The sequence below is a fragment of the Scyliorhinus torazame genome, chromosome 17 (genome assembly GCF_047496885.1).
Source record: "Scyliorhinus torazame isolate Kashiwa2021f chromosome 17, sScyTor2.1, whole genome shotgun sequence".
Lineage (NCBI taxonomy): Eukaryota > Metazoa > Chordata > Chondrichthyes > Carcharhiniformes > Scyliorhinidae > Scyliorhinus > Scyliorhinus torazame.
This window is the reverse complement of record NC_092723.1, coordinates 9,265,544-9,286,221: the sequence shown is the minus strand read 5'-3', so window position 1 is coordinate 9,286,221 and position 20,678 is coordinate 9,265,544. Positions and strand designations below refer to the sequence as shown.

The window sequence follows — 20,678 nt, the reverse complement described above, 5'->3', positions numbered from 1 at the left end:
TTCACTGTGTACAGCTTGTGCTTGAGCTGCAACAGTCACCAAATCCAGGAGTGAGACAGTCGGACATCACAAAGTCACAGAAATGACAAAAAGGAAGACATTTTATGCAAATTCGAACATTAAACTGCAGCAGAGAAGCAACTTGAGGCACAACATACTCGGTGCAGCATGTTGCAGAGGAACAGGTGACTTTAGATTTCTGGAAATTGGGCCACATCGCATCCATTTTATACCTGCAGTGGTGATGTAAAGAGGCCTAATTTTAATGTCTGATATTCTGTGCCCCAAGGGGTTCTGAATCTATGTGCCGCCTGATATTGGGGCAGGTAATGTAGCAAGTTGTTCCTGGTGGTCGCTTAAAACAAATGGCAAGTCCCAACCATATGCCAAAGAAATGGGACAATCTCAGGCAGCTCACTAAGATTATTCAGAGGAGGCCGGAGGCTTAATGTGTTTGTAAATTAAGTGAAGTGCAGCCCACCATCCGAGCGAATGAAGACACTGACAACAGTGATAGGCTTGCAATGCTTCAGAGTTTATTGTCATTACATTTCTTAAGAAAGAAAGAAAAGTTCCCCAGTAAAGATTTGAATAAAATTCCTGGTGTACACCAGGGATAAAACCTCACGACACAGTCGTGTAAAAATCACAATGCTGGTAACTGTCACAATCTCAGTTTAGAAACTGGCAGAGTGGATTTCCCGACCAACATTAACTGGGAAAATTCTTTAATGATGGGCAAAGCCACAAAACAATTTGCAAACCGAGATGTGAAGGCATCGGTCATGAAATCATGTGAAGGTTCTTGATCGTCGACTTCACGAACGGTAAACATTTCTGTTCATGGCGGACGGAGAAATTTCATGTGTGACATATTCAAAATCACGAGGGGTCTGGACAGAGTAGATGGGGGGAAATTGTCCCCTATCACGAGAGGATCGAGAAGGAGAGGGAAATATTTAAAATCATTGACAAATGAAGCAAGAGCTTTATTTGAAGTTGCACTTCAAATGAAATCCTGGAAGATTAAATTAGGTGGAAGTGGCGAAGCCCATACGATTGTTTCCTCTGTCAAAGATGGAATAATATGGTCCAATGAAGACATCTCCCAGAATCCAGAGCCCTCCGCCAGAGCCTGGAAGATACATGCCTTCAAATCCACTCATACAGCTACCTTGTTCCTGTAAAAAATGCAAGGAGTGAGAGTTAGTTCCCCAGAACCACTTCATTGCAAATACTGGTTATTTTGTCAGTATCATCAAAAAAAAAGAAACTAGCTTCCATATTTTATTCTATTGGGATCACATTATGTTATCTCAAATTAATGAACTAAAAACAATTTCCCCTGCTCTTGATTTTTGTTTTGTCAACTGCAGCCATCTCCACCAGTCAATTATCACCCAGTAACTTTCCAGGTTAAAGGAGAAACTAAAGTTTCTCATTTGAAAGCACAGATGAGCGCTCACACAATTAACTTGTCAAGATGTACAATGGCCGAGAAAATAAATTTGTGTCAGAGAGATTAGAAAAAGAACGTTAATTGGCAATGTTCCACAAACAAAAGCGAAGATTCGATGAATTTTGTTTGATCACCGATGATTCGAGGCTGGATGCTTGGGAAACATGTAGGGTGAGATTTTCCGACCATTCCACCAGCAGGAACCTCCGGTACCACTGATGATGACCCTGCAACGCGGGTTCCCCATCAGCGCAGGGTGTGAACAATGGGAAACCCCATTGACAGCACTGGGACAGTAGGTGGCCCACTGCCGTCAATAGCGGCCCACCTCCACCATCACAGGGGGTGGGTGGGAATCACACCCATTGTGCCTCACACAGGAATAAATACTCAAATGAATTTGGCTGAAGTTTCTCTCCAATGGAACCAACACAAATTTAAATAATTTGGTCCATCGGTCTCTTAATCTGTCCACCACTGTTCTGCACTACACACTTCTGGGTGCAGTTGTGACAACATAATTTGACACTATCAGGGACAAAGGCAGTCCATGTGATCAAAAACCCATCCACACCCTTAGGCCGCATTTCCTCCACAAATGATGAACCACGGCAGCAGCGTGCACCGTCGGCAAGATTCACCACAGCAACGTGCCAGGTCTTCCCCAACCACACGCTTCGAGCCTGAAATCTGTGTCATCGAGAAGGATGAGAGCAGGGAGTGTCGCGAGCACGATCACCTCCAGCTTCCCCTCCAAGTCACATGCTATCATGACTTGGACACATATTCCCATTCCTTCATTGTTGCTGGGTCAAAATCGTGTAACTCCTTTCCCAGCCTCACTTTGGGAATACCTTCACAACAGGTGCGGCAGTGGTTTATGGAAATATCTCACCACTGCCTTCGCAAGACCAACTGAGGAAGGGCAATCAATGCCTTGACAGTGACACTCATATCCAAAGAGTTCATGCAAAAATTCCCTGCCTTGCATTATCAATTGATATGAAAATGTATTTCTTCGCTAACAATAGTATATTTAGTTAATCCTACCATTTTGTACATCTTCATTGATTTTCTCCTTAATTTCTCCTGAAATCAACTGACTATCAATTTTACTGGATGCTGAAGTCAGAGAACATTGCCAAATCGTTCAAAGTCAGCTTCATCAAATTCAATCAAAACGTACCTGGATTGTGTATTGGGATGGAGTAAGGGGATAGTCGATTCCATTGATCGTGAAGACTACGTTAGGCATACTGCCCAAACTGTTGCAGTTGATGTTGTACTGTAAAAGAGGTGAAGTATTGAACAATGATCGTGAGCAGAGTGTTCTCAGAAATACTGCAAGAAATACTTGTGTAGCTAGTAAAATCGATGATGGAATACCACCCACTGTCACCGTACAGAAACCAAGTGTGCCACTGTGATAACCCTCACCAGGACGACTGGGTAAGTGGCTGATTGATGTCCCCCTGGGCTTCGTAGAATGCGAGTTCCCATGGTGAGCGGGCGGAGGCCGGCCCAGCTGGGGCTCGTCACCCATGATGGCACTGCCAGGGTGCCCTGGTGGCATGGTCAGGGTGCCAGTGCCAAGGTGCCCGGATGCCAGCCGGAGAACCAGGGTGCCAACCTCTCCTGTTCCCGACCCACCTGAGGTCTCCAATGGCCTGGGAGAGCCCCCCCCTCCCCAGGTGCCATTATGACTGGTCCAGGTTTACTAAATGGCCCCTCTGCCCATCCCCACCAAGGTGCCTGAACCCTGACCTCAGAATGGCACCAAATGCTGTGCCAATGTGGCAGACACTAAATACCCTCTGAGGCCCCTTGGAGTGAAATTGCCAATTGGTGGTAAATTAGGAGTAAGGTTTCTGCTGAGACGCCATGCCGTGAAGGAATTTGATCAAGACTGCCCAAACTCCTTTCACATCGGGTCCTTACAGCAAAGGCTTGAATTTCTTTTATCCCTTTATTGTAGGCTAGGTTCAAACTTAAATGTGAAATGTGCAAGACAGGAGACAAATGCATCTCATTACCCATTCTCCCCCCATTCTACATTATTGTGCTTCTAAAGAGTGGTCTGTGATGCAAAGTAAGAACGGAAGGGAAGTTACAATGTCTACTACTGATTGATGCATTTTGGTTTAAAAGTTTTATATAAAAAATCTGAACTCTGAAATAAATAAAGCATCAACTTCTAAATGTGACAAAATGAGAAGGGCACCATTTAAAAACCTGTGATGTTCCATAGAAGCTTACCCCGCCATAGTAACCTTCAGTGGCGCCGATGGCTTGCTGGATAGAGCTGATATCCCCACTGGGGCCAGTGAGCAGAGAAGTCCCTGTGTCAACGATGGCCTGACAGCCTCCATTACAGGCCACAGCCTGTCCATTGATTGTGATGCTGAAAGAGGGAAAGCAGTAATACTTAACTGAACCCATTCTCTCCCGAAATCTCTCAGCCTCTCTACATCTCTCTCCTCCTTTACCCTGCTCATTAAAATCCACCTTTCTGACCAATCATTTGCTTACCTGTCCCACCTCCTTATAATAATATCAGAACATAAAATATGAGCAGGAGGAGGCAGTGCTACCGTTTGAACCTGATCACCCATTCAATAAAATTACAGCAAACCTTTAACCTCAGTTCCAGCTTTCCGTACTATCCCCATAACCATCATTTTCTGATCAGGCAACAATCTTATTGTGGCACAATCAATTACTCACGAGTCGAGAAGTGATGAAGTCAATCGAGGCTTTATTAAGCAAGACTTGTTCCCCAGCAGCTTAGTTACAGAAAGCGGCTGCTGGGAGAACCCGGGCTCTTATACTCCGCCTTACTGGGTGGAGCCAGCAGGCGGCAGATCCAATCAGGACCCAGTGTCTGTCTACCAATAGCCTCTCGGCATCACAGGTACCGTACTACCCCGAATACATACCACCACACTTATCAAGCTATGTCTTGGATATACTCAATGACTGAGCATGTGCAACGTTGGGTTAATGCCAAAGATTCTCAGCTCTTTGAGTGAAAACATTCCTCTTCCAGTCCAAAACAGCTGACCACTTACTCTGAGACTTTAACGCCTAGTTCTATACTTTCCAGTCAAGGGAAATATCTACCCTGCCTAATTTTATGTACCCCGCCGACAATGGACGGCGAATCAAACAGATTCGATAATCGGCACACTCGCCAAGTACTCTGAGGGAGTGCTCTTGTGCAAACTTTTGCAATAAGTTTACCCTCGGATGTATTGACCCTTTGCTTTCTGGATTGAAACAACGGTCCATTCGTGGTCTGGAAGGTATCCTTTTGTTCGCTCGTTTCATGTCTTTCTCACTAACTGCTGAAAGCTGTTCCACAGAACTCAGCTGTCACTCGAATATTCCCACATCAAACGCGTGATTTGCAATGTTCAGTGCAATGTGAATGTAAAAGAATACATGGCAGTTGTAAAATGGTCATTCACCTGTCCACGCTGATTTGCCAGTAACCTTGTTGAGTGACAGGCACCCAGTTGATTTCACCTGTGTAGTGGTATGGATCAATTCCACCAAAAACAACTTCACTTCCGGACTCACCACTCTCTCTGTAAAACAATTCAACTGGAATGTTAATTTCAGCAGTGACCTGTCTGATATTGAAATGAACAAAACAGAAGTGCAGAAATTCCTGAGCAGCGATGTTTCATTTTGGGCTTGTACAATGTGGCATCATTAACCATTGGAAATCAGACCAATGTCAGTATTTTGCTTAATGAAAAAAAACCCACACTTGGTCCTCTCTGTGTTGGTTGGAATTAAGTATTGTTCTTTCCAAAATCCCTGAAAGATACTTTTATCCAATTTACCATCTTGCATCTGTAACTCAATTCATAAAATCTAAAGGAGTTGAATTACTCCACTGGGATCCAGTTGGATGTCCTTAGAACCTCGCCAGAAGATGAAAAGGCTGGCTGATAGGAAAACAGTTCATTAGATTGACTGGAACAGTGCAAGGAGGGTGGCACGGTGGTTATCACTGCTGCCTCACAGTACCAGGGTCCTGGGTTCAATTCCCACCTTGGGTGACTGTCTGTGTGGAGTTTGCACATTCTTCCCATATCTGCGTGGGTTTCCTCCGGGTGCTCCGGTTTCCTCCCACAGTCCAACAATGTGCAGGTTAGGTGGATTAGCCGTGCTAAAATGCATTGTAGTGGCCAAAAGGTTAGGTGGGGTTTCGCGGATAGGGTGGTGGAGTGGGCCTGGGTAGGATGTTCTTTCAGAGGATTGGTGCAAACTTGATGGGCCAAGTGGCCTCATCTGCACCTTGGAGATTCCATGAAAGAAGGGCAAGGAAAGACAATTGCATATCTATTTTCTATGTATTCTTCGCTTTGAAGAAAGAAGGTTCTGTAGTAACTTTAAGTAAATACCCCATTTTATCCAGGATGCTACAACATGTGGACAAATGAATTAGGAGCAGGAACAGGCTCTCGATTATGTCTGATTTGATTGTAACCTCAGGCCCCCACCCTATTTTGTTACTGAGATGGAAGTGCAAAAAAGTTCAGAACTCCTACCTGGACAGGTAAAAAGCAAACAGATCCTGTTGCAGCAGATTCTCAGACATCATGTTGTCAAACACAGGTGTGACATAGGATGATGCAATACTTGGATAGCCCAAACCGAGAATACCATCAAATTCAGAATTGGAGAATGAGTTTCCAGGTTCAGTCTTACTTAAACCAAATTCCTGCCGTGTGACAGCAATGTTTGAGACCTAGAAGAAAGAGTAACGCGAACTTGTTCTGAGGAATTAATAAACTGAGAATCATCAATAAACAATATTGGGCGGGACTCCCCGTCGGCTGACGGCGGAGTCGGGAAACGCGATCGGGCAGAGAACCGGTTTTGACGCCAAAATTGTGGCGGGTGGTGGTTTCACGCCAAATCACAATTCTCCGGAGCCTCGACAGTGGCATCAATTCGTTCCACTGCGCACATGCAGTAAACATCATTGACATATCATTAGCGGGCTTGACCCGGTATTCTCTGGGGCCTCCCCAATTCTCCACCTCCACCTGGGGTATTCACCGACGGCGAGGATCCTTTGTGCTTTTAAAAATTGTGAAACAGGCGCGTGGCTGCTGAGGGAGAGAGAGGGGGTTCAGAAGGTGTCCAACCTCGCCATAGTGAGCTGACAGTTGTGCCGCCAGCCGGGGGTTTCTTTGCCGGGGTTGGGGGGAGTGGCGGCATTGGCCAGGAGGTGGGCCATGGGGTGGGGGTGTTTAAGATGGTGAATGGGCTGCTGATAAAGCAGGCTTCAACTTACTGAGTGTTGAAGCTGCACTCATCCAGACAATTGAAGAGTATTCCAATGTACACCTGACAGCCTTGCAGACAGTGGGCAGACTTTTGAAGAGTCAGGAGTTATGTTACTAGTTGCAGAATTCCCTGCCTCTGATCTGCTTTTGCAGCCACAGTCTTTATTTGGCTGGTTTAATAAGGAAATGGGGATTCCACACCGAGTTGAAATAAGAACAAAGTTTTATTTACACAAATTTACACTACCTGGTAGACGCCTACCGGCTTCCTGCTTGGTCAGTGCTTTACTGGCTGACCTTATATACACTGGGTAATTGAGATACCCCACCCCTATCAGGGGAGCTGGTACTCCGCAAGGAGCACGGGGAAGGGGAACATTCCCACTCCGTAGGTCCCGTGCGGGATATTACAGCTGGTTCAATTACATTTCTGGTCATTATGAAGACCTGGATCTGACAGCGGAAGGTATTAATATTCAGTGAATACATGCCTGAATGGACCATATCAGAATTGTGACAGTGTTTTGTATTAACATTGTTAGTAAAAGTTACAATATACTCACAGTGACTGTGTCATAGCCCAGGACTCCAGTCATGCTGCCTGAACCGTACTGAATGGTCAGCGGTTGGTTTGTTGCCTGATAAGTTGAAGACTGACGTGGTGCGAATTTGTTGTGGTTTTCTGTAAAAATGGCATTGCGTTTAATGGTTTGTTTATTTTATTCCACTACTGAGTCAAGCGCAGATCCTACCAAAAATATTCCTTCTAATTCTTTATTTGTAGCTCCATTTGTTTCTGTTGAATTTTACACTCATTTGAGTGTGGGATGTTGGTGCTGGCGAATGAACCACTTTACATGTCAGCAACCAGCATTATTCTCGAAAGCAGACAGGGTTAAGTATAGCACAGGTTGGATGTCGAGGAAAAGGCCTCTGCTGTAATACACCATTGTACCATTTTTCATTTCCTCGTACAATCACCATATAGTTACTCTGTGTGAAATTGCCAGTTAATTTCATACTTGGGCAGTGTTGTCCTGTGCGTTCATGATTCCTAAGAAACAATTTGGATTACCCAAGTTAATTTCATGTAGGACACCTTTGTCCCATCAATGTGAAATTGCATAATGTCTGTCACAACCGCAGGACATGCCGATGTGCTTTACACCCAATGAGGTGTAGCGTGTTGTAGTGCAACACAGCAGCTACCTTGTACACAGACAGGCTCCCACCAAAGACAAAGTGATAATGCCCTGATAATCTGTTTTTGTGGTGTTCGTTAAGGGTTAAATATCGACCAGCACACTGGAATGAACTGCCTTTCTCTTTTTTGGAGCACTGGTATGGGATCTTTTACTTCTGCCTCAGAGGTGTACGGGGCAAAAACAAATGATGGACAATCTCAGCAGGTCTGACAGCATCTGTGGAGAGAGAAGGGAGCTAACGTTTTTAGTCTGGATGACTCTTTATGAAAACTTTGACAAAGAGGCATCAAGACTCAAAACGTCAGCTCCATTCTCTCTCCACAGACGCTGTTGGACCTGCTAGGGTTGACCAGCATTTTCTGCCTTTGTATCAGATTCCAGTATCCGCAGTAATTTGCTTTTATCAGGGTGTCCAAGGCCTCAGTTCAAGTCTCATTCAGAAGACGACACCTGCAACACTGCAGTACTCCCTCACAACTGCATTGGAGAGTCACACAGGTTTTTCTGCTCGAACCTTTGGAATGGGACTTGAACTCACAACTTTCTGTCATAGAAGAGCAAATTCTACCCATTGAGTACAGCTGACCCTGTGTGGGCTGGATTCAAAATTCATTCCCCGAGTGACAACCCATGGGCCACACAATTAGAGCACACCATTGGACAGCATTAGCTTATTTTATTAAGCGTCCTTCGTAGATGTCTTGCTGCTCCCACCAGGAGATCTATTGTTGCGGTATGTCACTATCACGTGTCTATCACTGTACTCGCTCATCCACCGCAGATCATCTGCAATTGTTCCGGGCTGCCTGTCATCCAACTACACCTATGTTGACCCCTCTTTCTGCTGTCCTCTGCTCTGTCATCCAGCAGAGATCACTGTAGCTCCCAGCTCTGGTCAAATAGCCAAAATACTGACATTTTCTTTTCTGGATGTCACGTTTTAGATTTATTTTTCCTCTTGCAATTGACGGGACCGGAAGACACTGCGGGTGGGATGGGCTGGAAAACCCTGCTCATAGAATCAAATTGCTGAATTTTCAGATGATCGGGACCCACTAAATATTTCCCACTCTTAGTCATTTTTGGTACAATGATGCGTCCTTTAATTTGTGATCAATTCATTGTGTCCTGGGGACATTTTCTGAATCAGTAGCCAAATCGCTCATATTGGGAGAAAATGCAAAACAAACCTTGGGAAGATGTTTATGAATACGTACCACATGACGGGCTGGAACAGTAAACTGATGCGACCCAGAGGTTGGATGAGCCAGTGTCAAAGATCACAGAAAAGCTCTGTGGTGGGGTTCCAATGCTGATATATCCAAAATAAGACATCTGTAGGGACAGTTTGATGGATGAAACAAGATAAGTTAGAGCTTATTGAAGGTTGCACAGTTGCATTTCAGCACTTGTGGGCACAACGGGATGTTTTCCTCTTCCTATGCTTAAGTCTATTGGACTGCCTAGGTGAAGTTCATGGGAACAAATTAGGTTGGAAGGACCAGTACGTGCCGAGACTGGAATCTGCCTGATTTTGCTCTGTATGCTGAACCTGACAATCCCCATCACAGGAACAAACATCGTGCAATGAAGAACGGAGGGGGGATTTTGTCCTGTGTTTGAGCCCAGCATTATTTTCCACGATAGACCAATGATACCTATTGCTTTGGCCCCATTGCCAAATTCAGGCTGTTGCTGTCTTTGTACAACTGCAGGCCCAGCATCAGGCCTTGGGTTTGGCAAAGCACCTTTCTTTGATTCGTGCTGGCAAATCTGACTCCAATCCTCCACCTTCTCACCTGTCAGGATAAACCAGGTGGTGTACTACTTTGAGTTATGCTCAACTTTGACCTGATTTTGTTATCCTAAATGCGGCTGGCCAAGACTGTTCATGGTACCCACTTCACCTCACCTCTGCCCTCATAGGTACAAAATCGCTAATCAATGTCTTCATCGTCTTAAGTATCGATTTTTCAACTGCCTCTCCAATGTTCATGAACTTTAGTTGGTTCAATGCTTTGTCGCTGATCTTTGGATCTCACGTTCCTGAATTCCCACACCTCTGCCGTGCCTGCCAGCTGTCAGCTTCCACACTCTCATCTTCACACCGCTTCCATCTCACTTCACTCGTGAGTGATCTTCACGAGTCCGATATCCCAGACCACAATCTCCACTCCTCAGAACAATCAATACTTCGGGAATTAACCGGTGGGTGAGTGATATCTCTCCCCAATTGATGGAGCAGTTAAACTGGAGTGGCTCCATTTCCCACTCTTCCCGCTAGTCTGCCACTGGGTTTCAAGGCAGATGAGGCTTCTGTTGGTGTTTGGAAAAGGCTCATTAATAATTGAAAATTGGGGTCTATGGATTGGTCGATCTGCACTGCTTCCTGGTCAGGTAATATGGTTGGGAAGTCAGTAAGCCCACTGAAGTTAAGTTAATAAAAAATAACACTCATTAGTTGGGCTGGAGGGAACAAGCGTACTTTTCTGGACCCCACATGGAGAGTTTGGGCCTCAGCTGCCCCAGGCTGCCCACGATGCCCAGTTGTAGGACATTTACAACATTCTTCTCTCTCAGACTGAACTCGAAAACAGAAAAAAATCTTCTTATCCTGGCAAGTGGGCATTGGGTTTCCCGATCTTCACCCCCGCCCACCTAGCCAACCCACGCCACCTCACCCCCCCACCCCCAGCCAACCCACGCCATCCTCACCCCCTCCCCAGCCAACCCACACCACCTGTAATATTCTAGATACTGCCAGACTAATACCGAAAATTCACAGAGACTGCTGAGTTAGGTAAAATGCTAACTTTTATTGGAACACATCTAACTGTGGCTGCAGGTTACCACGAGGTTGCACAAGAGAGAGAACAAGATCATGTGATCTTATATCACCTCATATGAGGATGCACACAGTAACTGATTAGCATAAAGCACAGTTAGAATGAACCCGTTATGCCACATCCCCACCCTATAAAGTGAGAGTACCCAATTCTTTTTTTCCCAATTAAGGGACAAATTAGTGTGGTCAATCCACCTAGCCAGCAGATCTTTGGGTTTGTGGGGGTGAAAACCACGCAGACACGGGGAGATTGTGCAAACTCCACACGGACAGTGACCCGGAATTGAACGCAGGTCCTCGGCACCCTGAGGCAGCAGTGCTAATCACTGCGCCACCGTGCCATCCATCCTTTGTGCTCACTCTGTGCAGGTCTCTTGCAAACAACCTGGAGGTGGACCTTCTTTCTGTATAAAATGGCAAGCTTTGCACTTATGTTTCGCTACTGAACCCACCATAGTTAGCTGGGGCTATCGATGGATGCCCTTCCTGATACTCTGGATTTCTCACAACTGCTATTCTGTGTTTAAATTTAACATACTCTTATTGAGGCAGCACCTGATCCCCCTGAAGGTTCAATTCACCGATCGATTTTGCTTCCTGACTTCTGCTTGTCTGCTCAGTTGGATTAACCTTTGTTAAGTTTAGACCATCTCTCGCCTGCAAGTGGTCAGACCAGGCCACATCCAACACACCACAAACAACTCTGGCTCTGATTCGGTCATCTTTTAAGTCACTGTAATCACAGTCTCTACACTTCCCTGCGTGTCTTTTTTAAATGCTCCCCCCTTGTTATTGTGTGCGCTCAACAATGGTATTCTCCCTCAGATTGGAGTGGTCAGTCCAAGTGCTCTGACTACTTCCTTGTATGTGGCCTTTTCCTCCTCGATACCCTGCCTGACTTGGATTTGTCCGCACAAGCACCCATCACATATAACAGCGTACTGCCCTGCTTACTGCTCGTCTTTGCAGCGAGGTTTGATGTGGTGCGATATCTGGTGATTCCTCAGCACCAGCTCAACCATGGTTCTGTTGGGCTGAGCCCCATGACCTGATGACGGGTTTCCCATTGGCACGGGGGTGCCCACAGTGGGAAACCCTATTGACTGGCTGCCGGGATGGAGAATCCCGCTGCCAGCGGGGGCACGCCGCACCAGAAAACGGGTGCGGCGGGACGGAGAATCCTCACCCAGAATCTTCGCCAAACTGCTGGGCTATGGAAAACACTAACTTTTATTGCAACACGTCTAACTGTGGCCATCTCTTACCACGAGGTTGCACGAGAGGGGGTATGTCCATGTGATGTTATCTCACTTTCTGTGATGATGTGCACAGTATCTAGTTAGAATTAACCCCTTCTACGAAGCCACCAACCCGCTGTCGCTTACTGCTAGAAATGGCCAAGCATCCGAGCGTCATCCAAATGTGTAGCACTCATTAAAATCCATCTGGCCCTCAATCCATACCTTTGCGCAGGATTGCCAACTATGCCCAACAGTTTACTGCCGAGGATTAACACCAGCCCGAAAGGATCTTCTTTCGATCCTTTTATTCCAGTTCATTGATGGTCTTTGCCCAAAACCTCTTTGTCTCCCTATCCCGCTCCCAAAAAGCAGCACGGAAAAGCTGAGCTCTTCCACTGTGACTTTGGCCCCCTGCTGTTTCTCTCCCTGTCTCAATTATTCGTCAATGTTCTTCTACGTCCTATGTTCTGGGGCTGGTTTAGCACAGGGCTAAATCGTTGGCTTTGAAAGCAGTCCAAGACAGGCCAGCAGCACGGTTCAATTCCTGTACCAGCCTCCCCGAACAGGCACCAGAATGTGGCGACTAGGGGCTTTTCACAGTAACTTCATTGAAGCCTACTTGTGACAATAAGCAATTTTCATTTTCATTTCATCTGTACACAGCTGTATAAATGCAAAATAATGTCACTGCCTTGATTATCGACTTCTAGAGATGAATTTATAAATATAGATTAATGGTCACTTGCCACAAACAAAACATATTCTAGCAGATATTAAAAGCTGTTTACCTACTCTCCTTTTTACAACCGTGAATTTTAATTTCAATTATATTAATGCAATATTTCATCCAACATTTTTATTTTTTATCCAATTCGTTTTTTTCCAATTAAGGGGCAATTTAGCGTGGCCAATCCACCTAGCCTGCACATCTTTGGGTTGTGGGGGTGAAACCCACGCAAACACGGGGAGAATGTGCAAACTCCACACGGGCAGTGACCCAGAGCCGGGATCGAACCTGGGACCCCGGCGTCGTAAGGCAGCAATGCTAACCACTGCACCACCGTGCTGCCCACGCCCTTCCTTTTATATGGAGAATCCCGCTGCAAGCGGGGGCACGCCGCACTGGAAAACGGGTGCGGCGGGACGGAGAATCCTGCCCAGAATGTTCGCCGAACTGCTGGGCTATGGAAAACACTAACTTTTATTGCAACACGTCTTACTGTGGCCATCTCTTACCACGAGATTGCACGAGAGAGAGCTGGATCATGTAATGTTACCTCATTTTCCATGAAGATGTGCACAGTACCTGATGAGAATTAACCCCATCTACGATGCCACCAACCCGCTGTCGCTTACTGCTAGAAATGGCCAAGCATCCGAGCGTCATCCAAATGTGTAGCACTCATTAAAATCCATCTGGCCCTCAATCCAGACCTTTGCGCAGGATTGCCAACTATGCCCAACAGTTTACTGCCGAGGATTAACACCAGCCCGAAAGGATCTTCTTTCGATCCTTTTATTCCAGTTCATTGATGGTCTTTGCCCAAAACCTCTTTGTCTCCCTATCCCGCTCCCAAAAAGCAGCACGGAAAAGCTGAGCTCTTCCACTGTGACTTTGGTCCCCCTGCTGTTTCTCTCCCTATCTCAATTATTCGTCAATGCTCTTCTACATCTGTACACAGCTGTATAAATACAAAATAATGTCACTGCCTTGATTATCGACTTCTAGAGATGAATATATAAATATAGATTAATGGTCACTTGCCACAAACAGAACATCTTCTAGCAGATATTAAAAACTGTTCACCTACTTTTCTTAATTTTCCTTCGGAATTTTTACAATGCTACATAATAATTTCAATTATATTAATGCAGTATTTTATCCATTTTTTTGACCCAATTTGTCTTTTTTCCAATTAAGGGGCAATTTTGCGTGGCCAATTCACCTGCGCTGCACATCTTTTTGGGTTGTGGGGGCGAGGCCCACGCAGACACGTATTTTGTCTATCATGACACATAACCTAACTGTGAGCCTGGAGAATTCCTCTGCGCTGACAATTGCCTTCAAGATCGTACAATGTGATGGTGGTACGACACTAATTTCAATATTGGCCGATAGTTTAAAACAATGTTAATTTCTATTGCCTTCAGCAGAATAAAGAATCAGGCGAGCTGTATAATCAGTCGCCGTGCTCTGAAGAACAAATGTAAAGCTATGGAGGTCGACAGGCATATGTGATCAAATGTTCGGGCATTCAAGGGCTTTGCAGCATTAAATGTCTATGGTTCCTTTGATTACATACGAATTAGGAGCTGGACAAGGCCATTCGGCCCCTCGAGCCTGCTCCGCCATTCAATGGGATCATGTCAGATCTGATTGTAACCTCAATTCCGGATTCCCGCCGTCCCCCGTTAACATTCCCCCCACTTGTTAGTCAAGGATCTTTCTCCCGCTGCCGCACAATATTCAAAGATTCTGCTTCCATACTCTTTTCAGGAAAAGAGTTTCAAAGACTCACAACCCTGGGAGCGGAAACATTTCTCCTCCTCTCTGTCGCAAATGGGTGGCCCCTCATTTTTAAACAGCGGCCCCTTCGTGCTAGATTCTCCCACGAGAGGAAACATCCTCTCCACACCGTCCCTGTGCAGACCCCGCAGGATCTTATGTCATATGATGTGATCACGTGTAATTTCCTGCATGATCCTGACTCCCACTGGGATTGGTGCAGTTACCCCGAGTTCTCTTCTTCAGTTTGGTCTTTTTGTCTCGCCATAAATCTTCAGGATTACTTACGTCCATGTAGTTTGAAAGTGGCTCTGAAGCCAAGGACTGGGTGTTGAGGAGTCCAGCATATTTCCAATATGGATTGCGTGGGTGATTCTTGAGGAATTCACCAAGAAGTCCACGTTCTTTCAGAGCCTGACGGGCAGATTTCCCTTTCCTCAAGGGGACCCTGCGAAGATCAACAAGACACATAGTAGGAGCGGAATCAACATTCTGAACAGCCCGCACTATCGGCTTTTTCATTCAAACAAAAAATGTAAAGTAGCATTGTAACAATGGTTAGAAATATCAGAGTTGCTTGCTTGAAAACAGTACGCGAGCTGGAATGTTTCCACCAAGATCAAAATGTTAAATTGGGGAGGAATCAGGGCATTGGACTGGGGGAATCTGAGGAGAGTGACAAGCCCTCATGTCGAGGCCTGGAGGGGGAGGAAGGGGGTCTGCTGGGTGGGGGGGGGGGGGGGGGGGTCATCAGTCATGTGGTGTTCAAAATCTGGAGAAAGGTTTCGGGAAAGCCCAGGGCAAGAGGGGGTCAAGGACTCTCGGTGGGAATTGGAAGAGCAAACTTGATTCTGGATCATGTGGACAGTTAACAGGCAAGACTCTACCTTCCTGGGCCTCTGCCCCTTGCTCCAGTTCATGGCAGGACTTGATCTGACCACTCACATCTGACCACCTCTCGCTCATTCAGACTTCAAGTTAAAATGGCCGATTTGACGGCCGATGATGTGATTGGAGTTCAGCCTGCATATTTAAACAGGATATCACCCGCTAGGGGAGGGCATCCTCGCCACTGGCATTTAAAATGGCATTTGGTCAGATTCGGACCAGCACTTTCCGTATTGACTACCCCACCACCAAAACTCAGTTTCCACCTGGCAGCAAAGGAGGGGTTAAAATCGAGGCACCGGTGGTAAAATTCCACAGCAGTTCACAAATACGGTGTCGGTGTGTGAAGAGCCATCACGGTTGTCCAACTGGCCAACACAGCAGTCCACTCTGCGCATAGCAAGAGCCCACAAACAGCAGTGGGAAAGAAGGCCAGTTATCCCATTTCTGATGCTGAAGGAACAATGCCAGGAGAACGCACTGCCAGAACCTGGCGTGTGGTTCAAAGCTGGCGAGGGGTTTCTAATTTAGTGCTCATGCTATACTTTTCTCTGCAACAGCTTTGGATGGAGGTTGTCAGAAGCAATAAATGAAAGGTAGGTTGATAAAGATACGTTGGATTATTTAAGAGGATAATGGGGAAATATTTAATCCGGAAATGATGAAAAGGAAATGGAACCAAAAACCATCAACTACTGGTCCTAGTGTAAAAGCAAAATCCTGCAGATGCTGGAAATCTGAAATAAAATTGTACAAAACATTTGATAGAAAATGCAAGAGAAAGAAACAATACATAAGAATGGAAATTTGGCTGCGTAGGTACAGGTGAAATGAATGGCCCAAATCTTCTGTTCTCCAGATGGTCGGACACAGAACGTATGACCGAGGATGCGCTTCGGGACTCTGTGGAATCTTCACACGCTGACCCACCTCAGCTTCAACTTCCAGTGGGCAACTCCCCCTACTTTCTGTGACCCTCCACCAATGTCCCCGGCTCTTGGCGAGAGTTGGAGATTTCGGGCAGTTGCATGGTGCATACCTGCCCTTTCATTCGAACTGCCCATTTGCCTACCTGATCAAGCATTCAGAGAGCTGGATGCAAGCGAGAGTAATCAGCAGCCACTTCATCTTGTCAGGTACCTGTCCAGGTGTCTGTGACATTTGTGAATGCTCTGGCTGTTTTTATACTGTTCTGCATCGACCTCTGTCACTGTTCAAAAGTCAAATAATGTAGATGGCTAAAAACATCACAAGATCATCGTAACTAAGTCCTGATGCAAGGGCACACAGATTGTACGTTATATTTAATAATCATCAGCTGATATTTTGACGATTAGACATTTTAGGTGTCAAGCTTAAAGAGTAAGAACTGATAAAAGGCCACGTGTATATTTGTAAAGCGAGATAACATTGAGTTCTTGTGGTCTGAACTTGTTCCATAAGCTGGTCACATTTAGCTCTTGGAATGTACGCCGATTATAGAAACCTGGAACATGTTTCAAGCATAAGGAACATGGATAGCAGATTGTTCCCTTATTTAGAAAAAGATTAAAAAGAAAAGGAGCTGCATTTTATAGCATCTTTTGTCTCAGCCAATTAATTACATTCAGCCAAAGTCACTGTTGTAATGTCAGAAACATGGGAGCCAATTTGTACACAGCAAGATCCAGCAAGAAATATTACAGAAAATGTTATTCCTGTCTCAGAATTACAAAGTCAATGTGCAGAGTGGATGGCAGGAAACCCGTCCGTTTCCTCTCCCACCATGCCCCTTAGATTGGAATTTGGACAATTATTTGGACATCCCCTGCTTGCTCCAGTTCAAATTCTACATGGAATCCACCTCATGGTCCCCACAAAAGAAACATACTTGGTCCAAGTTGACAAGGACAAGGTCTTGGCCTCTTAGCGGAGAGCAACATCTCAGAAAGATGGGACAACATGCACATTGACACGCATGCTGCAGCCTGGAGCTATGCATGGTGATAGAAATAGACATAGAATTTACAGTGCAGAAAGAGGCCATTTAGCCCATCGAGTCTGCATCGGACCTTGGAAAGAGCCAAATGATGGTAAAGGATCCAATTTCTTTTCAATACATGGCTGACCAGACATCTCTCACACTTTGCCTTTGCTGTGTGTCAGAAGGATTTAGCAAATTGATAATTGACCTGTTTGGCCACATTGTGAATGCACCGTCCTCAACCCTCACGCCCCGGAGTGGGAATTGACGCCAGAGCCTCAGACTCGGAGGCAGGGTCACTGCCCTCTGCCCCACACGGTCTCCATTCCTAGTCAGCTATCTGAAGTTATTTCCAACTCTAAAGTTCCCCGAAAAGAGCTGGATTGCTCACGATCAAAATTGTCCTCTCACAAAGTCATTCCACCAATTATTCACCCATGTTCCCGATGCACCTCGATAGACAAGTGATTTGCATTTGAGAGAAATTACCAATTCTCTTTTACATGTCTCCATTCTTATTAATTCTTCATTTTAATTTCACTTTCTAATCACTGGTCTGGGTGAGTTAAAGCAAATGAAGCCCAGGAAGGAAGGATTGATTATATTCCCCCAATAGTTTTTTTCAAATGACACAACTAACCAAAGTTCTATTTTAAAAACAAATTAAATCACAAAGAATGTAGAGTGTGAAATTCTCCTGGTGTCTTGATCAACATTCTTCCCTCAACCATTCCCATTAAAAATAGATTGTCCATTTGTTAGTTTGCTGTTTATGGGATCGTTCTGGGGCGGGATTACTGGCTGCACCTGTGTGAGTGACGACAGTGACTGCATTTCAGAAAACAATTAATTGGCTAAAGCACTTTGACAAATCCTGAGGATGTGATAAAATGGCAGGTAAATTTAAATTCTTTCATTTTGGGCAGTGAACCGTTTGATAAAATCTCCACCAGTAAAGTTAGTGGAACTTAGTGCAAGTGAGCACTGTACCCTCTTGCCGATAATTGTCCAAATTGCACTCTAAGGGGCATGGTGGGAGAGGAAAAGGACGGGTTTCCTGCCAGCTGCATTGGTGGATTTTGATGCTGTATTGTTCGTTGCAGAGCTCATTAAATACTCATCCATGGGAAAAATGTTAGTACGCTGGCAGGTCGCTTCTGATTGTCTCACCATGCTGGGACCTCACCACTGCATCGCTCCGGGCACCATACTTAAAGCTTAATCACGCGAGGGTGGCACGGTAGCGTAGTGGGTTAGCCCTGCAGCCTCACGGCGCTGAGGTCCCAGGTTCGATCCCGGCTCTGGGTCACTGTCTGTGTGGAGTTTGCACATTCTCTCGTGTTTGCGTGGGTTTCACCCCCACAACCCAAAGATGTGCAGGGTAGGTGGATTGGCCACGCTAAATTGCCCCTTAATTGGAAAAAGGAATTGGGTACTCTAAATTTATAAGAATAAAGCTTAATCGCGCGCACCAGGACTGAAGCAGAGCAAGGAAATGAAAATGAAAATCGCTTATTGTCACAAGTAGGCTTCAAATGAAGTTACTGTGAAAAGCCCCTAGTCGCCACATTCCGGCACCTGTTCGGGGAGGCTGTTACGGGAATTGAACCGTGCTGCTGGCCTGCCGTGGTCTGCTTTCAAAGCCACCGATTTAGCCGAGTGTGCTAAACAGCCCCTTAGTGCTAAACCAGCCCCTTTACAGTGCAGAAGGAGGCCATTCGGCCCATCGAGTCTGCACCGGCTCTTGGAAAGAGCACCCTACCCAAGGTCAACGCCTCCACCCTATCCCCATAACCCAATAACCCCACCCAACACTAAGGGCAATTTTGGCCACTAAGGGCAATTTATCATGGCCAATCCACCTAACCTGCACATCTTTGGACTGTGGGAGGAAACCGGAGCACCCGGAGGAAACCCACATACACACGGGGAGGATGTGCAGACTCCGCACAGACAGTGACCAAAGCCGGAATCGAACCTGGGACCCTGGAGCTGTGAAGCAATTGTGCTAACCACTATGCTACCGTGCTGCCCTAACTTGTTCAACAAAATACAACAAGTCCTGGGTGAACATAAGCTTTCACTTGAAAATATCCGTGGTCAGTCCTACGATAATGCATCTAACATGAAGGGCTCGGAGAAAGGTCTGCAAGCACTCTTTAAAAACATTAACAGGTATGCAGACTATGTACCATGTGCAGTTCTCTAGCAGTATCGAACCACAATTACCAGCTGGTCAACATGTGTCACGTCAGGCATAGAGTCAACAATAATAGAGTAGTATTTGGTGTCTAGGTTGTTGATTTGATTCACAATTTCATCTTGCACATGTTTTCCCATGATTTCTATCAATTCTTCATACACGGGTTTGGATAGGTAAGTAGCATTTACGTTTTTATTTTTACATTTCTCGAGATGTTCATGTAAAAATGGGTCGAACTCTGCAATAAGTTCAATGGCCCCCATGAAATTTCCATTATTTGGTGAGCCCCACATCTCATGATCTCTAAATGCCAAACCTCTTTCACTTAAAAACTTTATAACAGCTACAACTCTTTTCAGTACTTCAAAATAATACTGTATGGTTTCTCTCATCTGTTCTTCAAGTTGCTGATCCACAGTATTTTTATTTGACTTTCTTGTTATCCAACACAACATCGCCCTCTTATGTTCCATGCTGTCTTCATGATTCTCCAGAGTTCTGAGTACATTCATCCAGCCAGAAAACCCACCTGTTGTAAGTGATGTTTGGCATTTAGAAAAGAGTTTGCAAACAAAACAATTTGTACAGTCTTTGCTCTTTGAGTAAACTAACCAGGATCTCATCACAGTCTGGCCATTTTTCAATCATTTTTCAAAATATTTGTTTGAGAAACTTCTGTTTTTTTGCTCCTTGTAAACCCTGCTTGATTCGGTATATACATCATCTGGTTTTATATTTTGAAAAAACCTATGTCTTGCATTAAACAATTCTGTAGGAAATCATTATCAACTGTTATGGGCCAGTTTTCGAGGTCACTGTAATCTTTGAAATCACTGAATTTGCTTCCTGTTTCATGGTTCTGCTCAGTCTCTGCTTGTTCCGCGGTACTTTCATGTTGACCACTGTGATCGTCATCTGTATCAAAAGCGTCAACAGTGGGTTGAATATTGCTAGAAAGAGCTCCCATGGTTTGTGCACTATCACTGGCTTCAGTGGTGTTTGCTTGGCTTGTTTCAACTGTAGGTGTTGACAAACTTGACATTGAAAAATAGTTTGCTAGTTTTT

The 20,678-nt window shown here is 45.3% G+C and overlaps 1 protein-coding gene across 1 annotated transcript; it reads right to left on the bottom strand.

Moving 5' to 3' along the window:
• Window positions 1–514: 514 nt before the first annotated feature.
• Window positions 515–16,596, bottom strand: LOC140393694 (pepsin A-like). Its single transcript, XM_072479989.1, has 9 exons — window positions 16,520–16,596; window positions 14,848–15,007; window positions 9,185–9,302; window positions 7,326–7,444; window positions 6,019–6,218; window positions 4,927–5,046; window positions 3,716–3,860; window positions 2,646–2,744; window positions 515–1,181 (listed from the first exon to the last, which is right to left on the bottom strand). Exons 1-9 carry the CDS (start codon window positions 16,573–16,575, stop codon window positions 1,032–1,034), a joined length of 1,167 nt encoding a protein of 388 aa, XP_072336090.1. The 5' UTR covers window positions 16,576–16,596; the 3' UTR covers window positions 515–1,031.
• Window positions 16,597–20,678: the final 4,082 nt, after the last annotated feature.

Excerpts from the sequence above, each read along its gene's own strand:
- LOC140393694 (XM_072479989.1), bottom strand. The coding sequence starts at position 16,575 with ATGAAGTGGCTGCTGATTACTCTCGCTTGCATCCAGCTCTCTGAATGC. Across the intron at positions 7,445-9,184 it reads CTGTTCCAGCCCGTCATGTG|AAAACCACAACAAATTCGCA; the intron begins GTACGTATTCAT and ends CCATTTTTACAG. Across the intron at positions 1,182-2,645 it reads CATCCCAATACACAATCCAG|GAACAAGGTAGCTGTATGAG; the intron begins GTACGTTTTGAT and ends CATTTTTTACAG.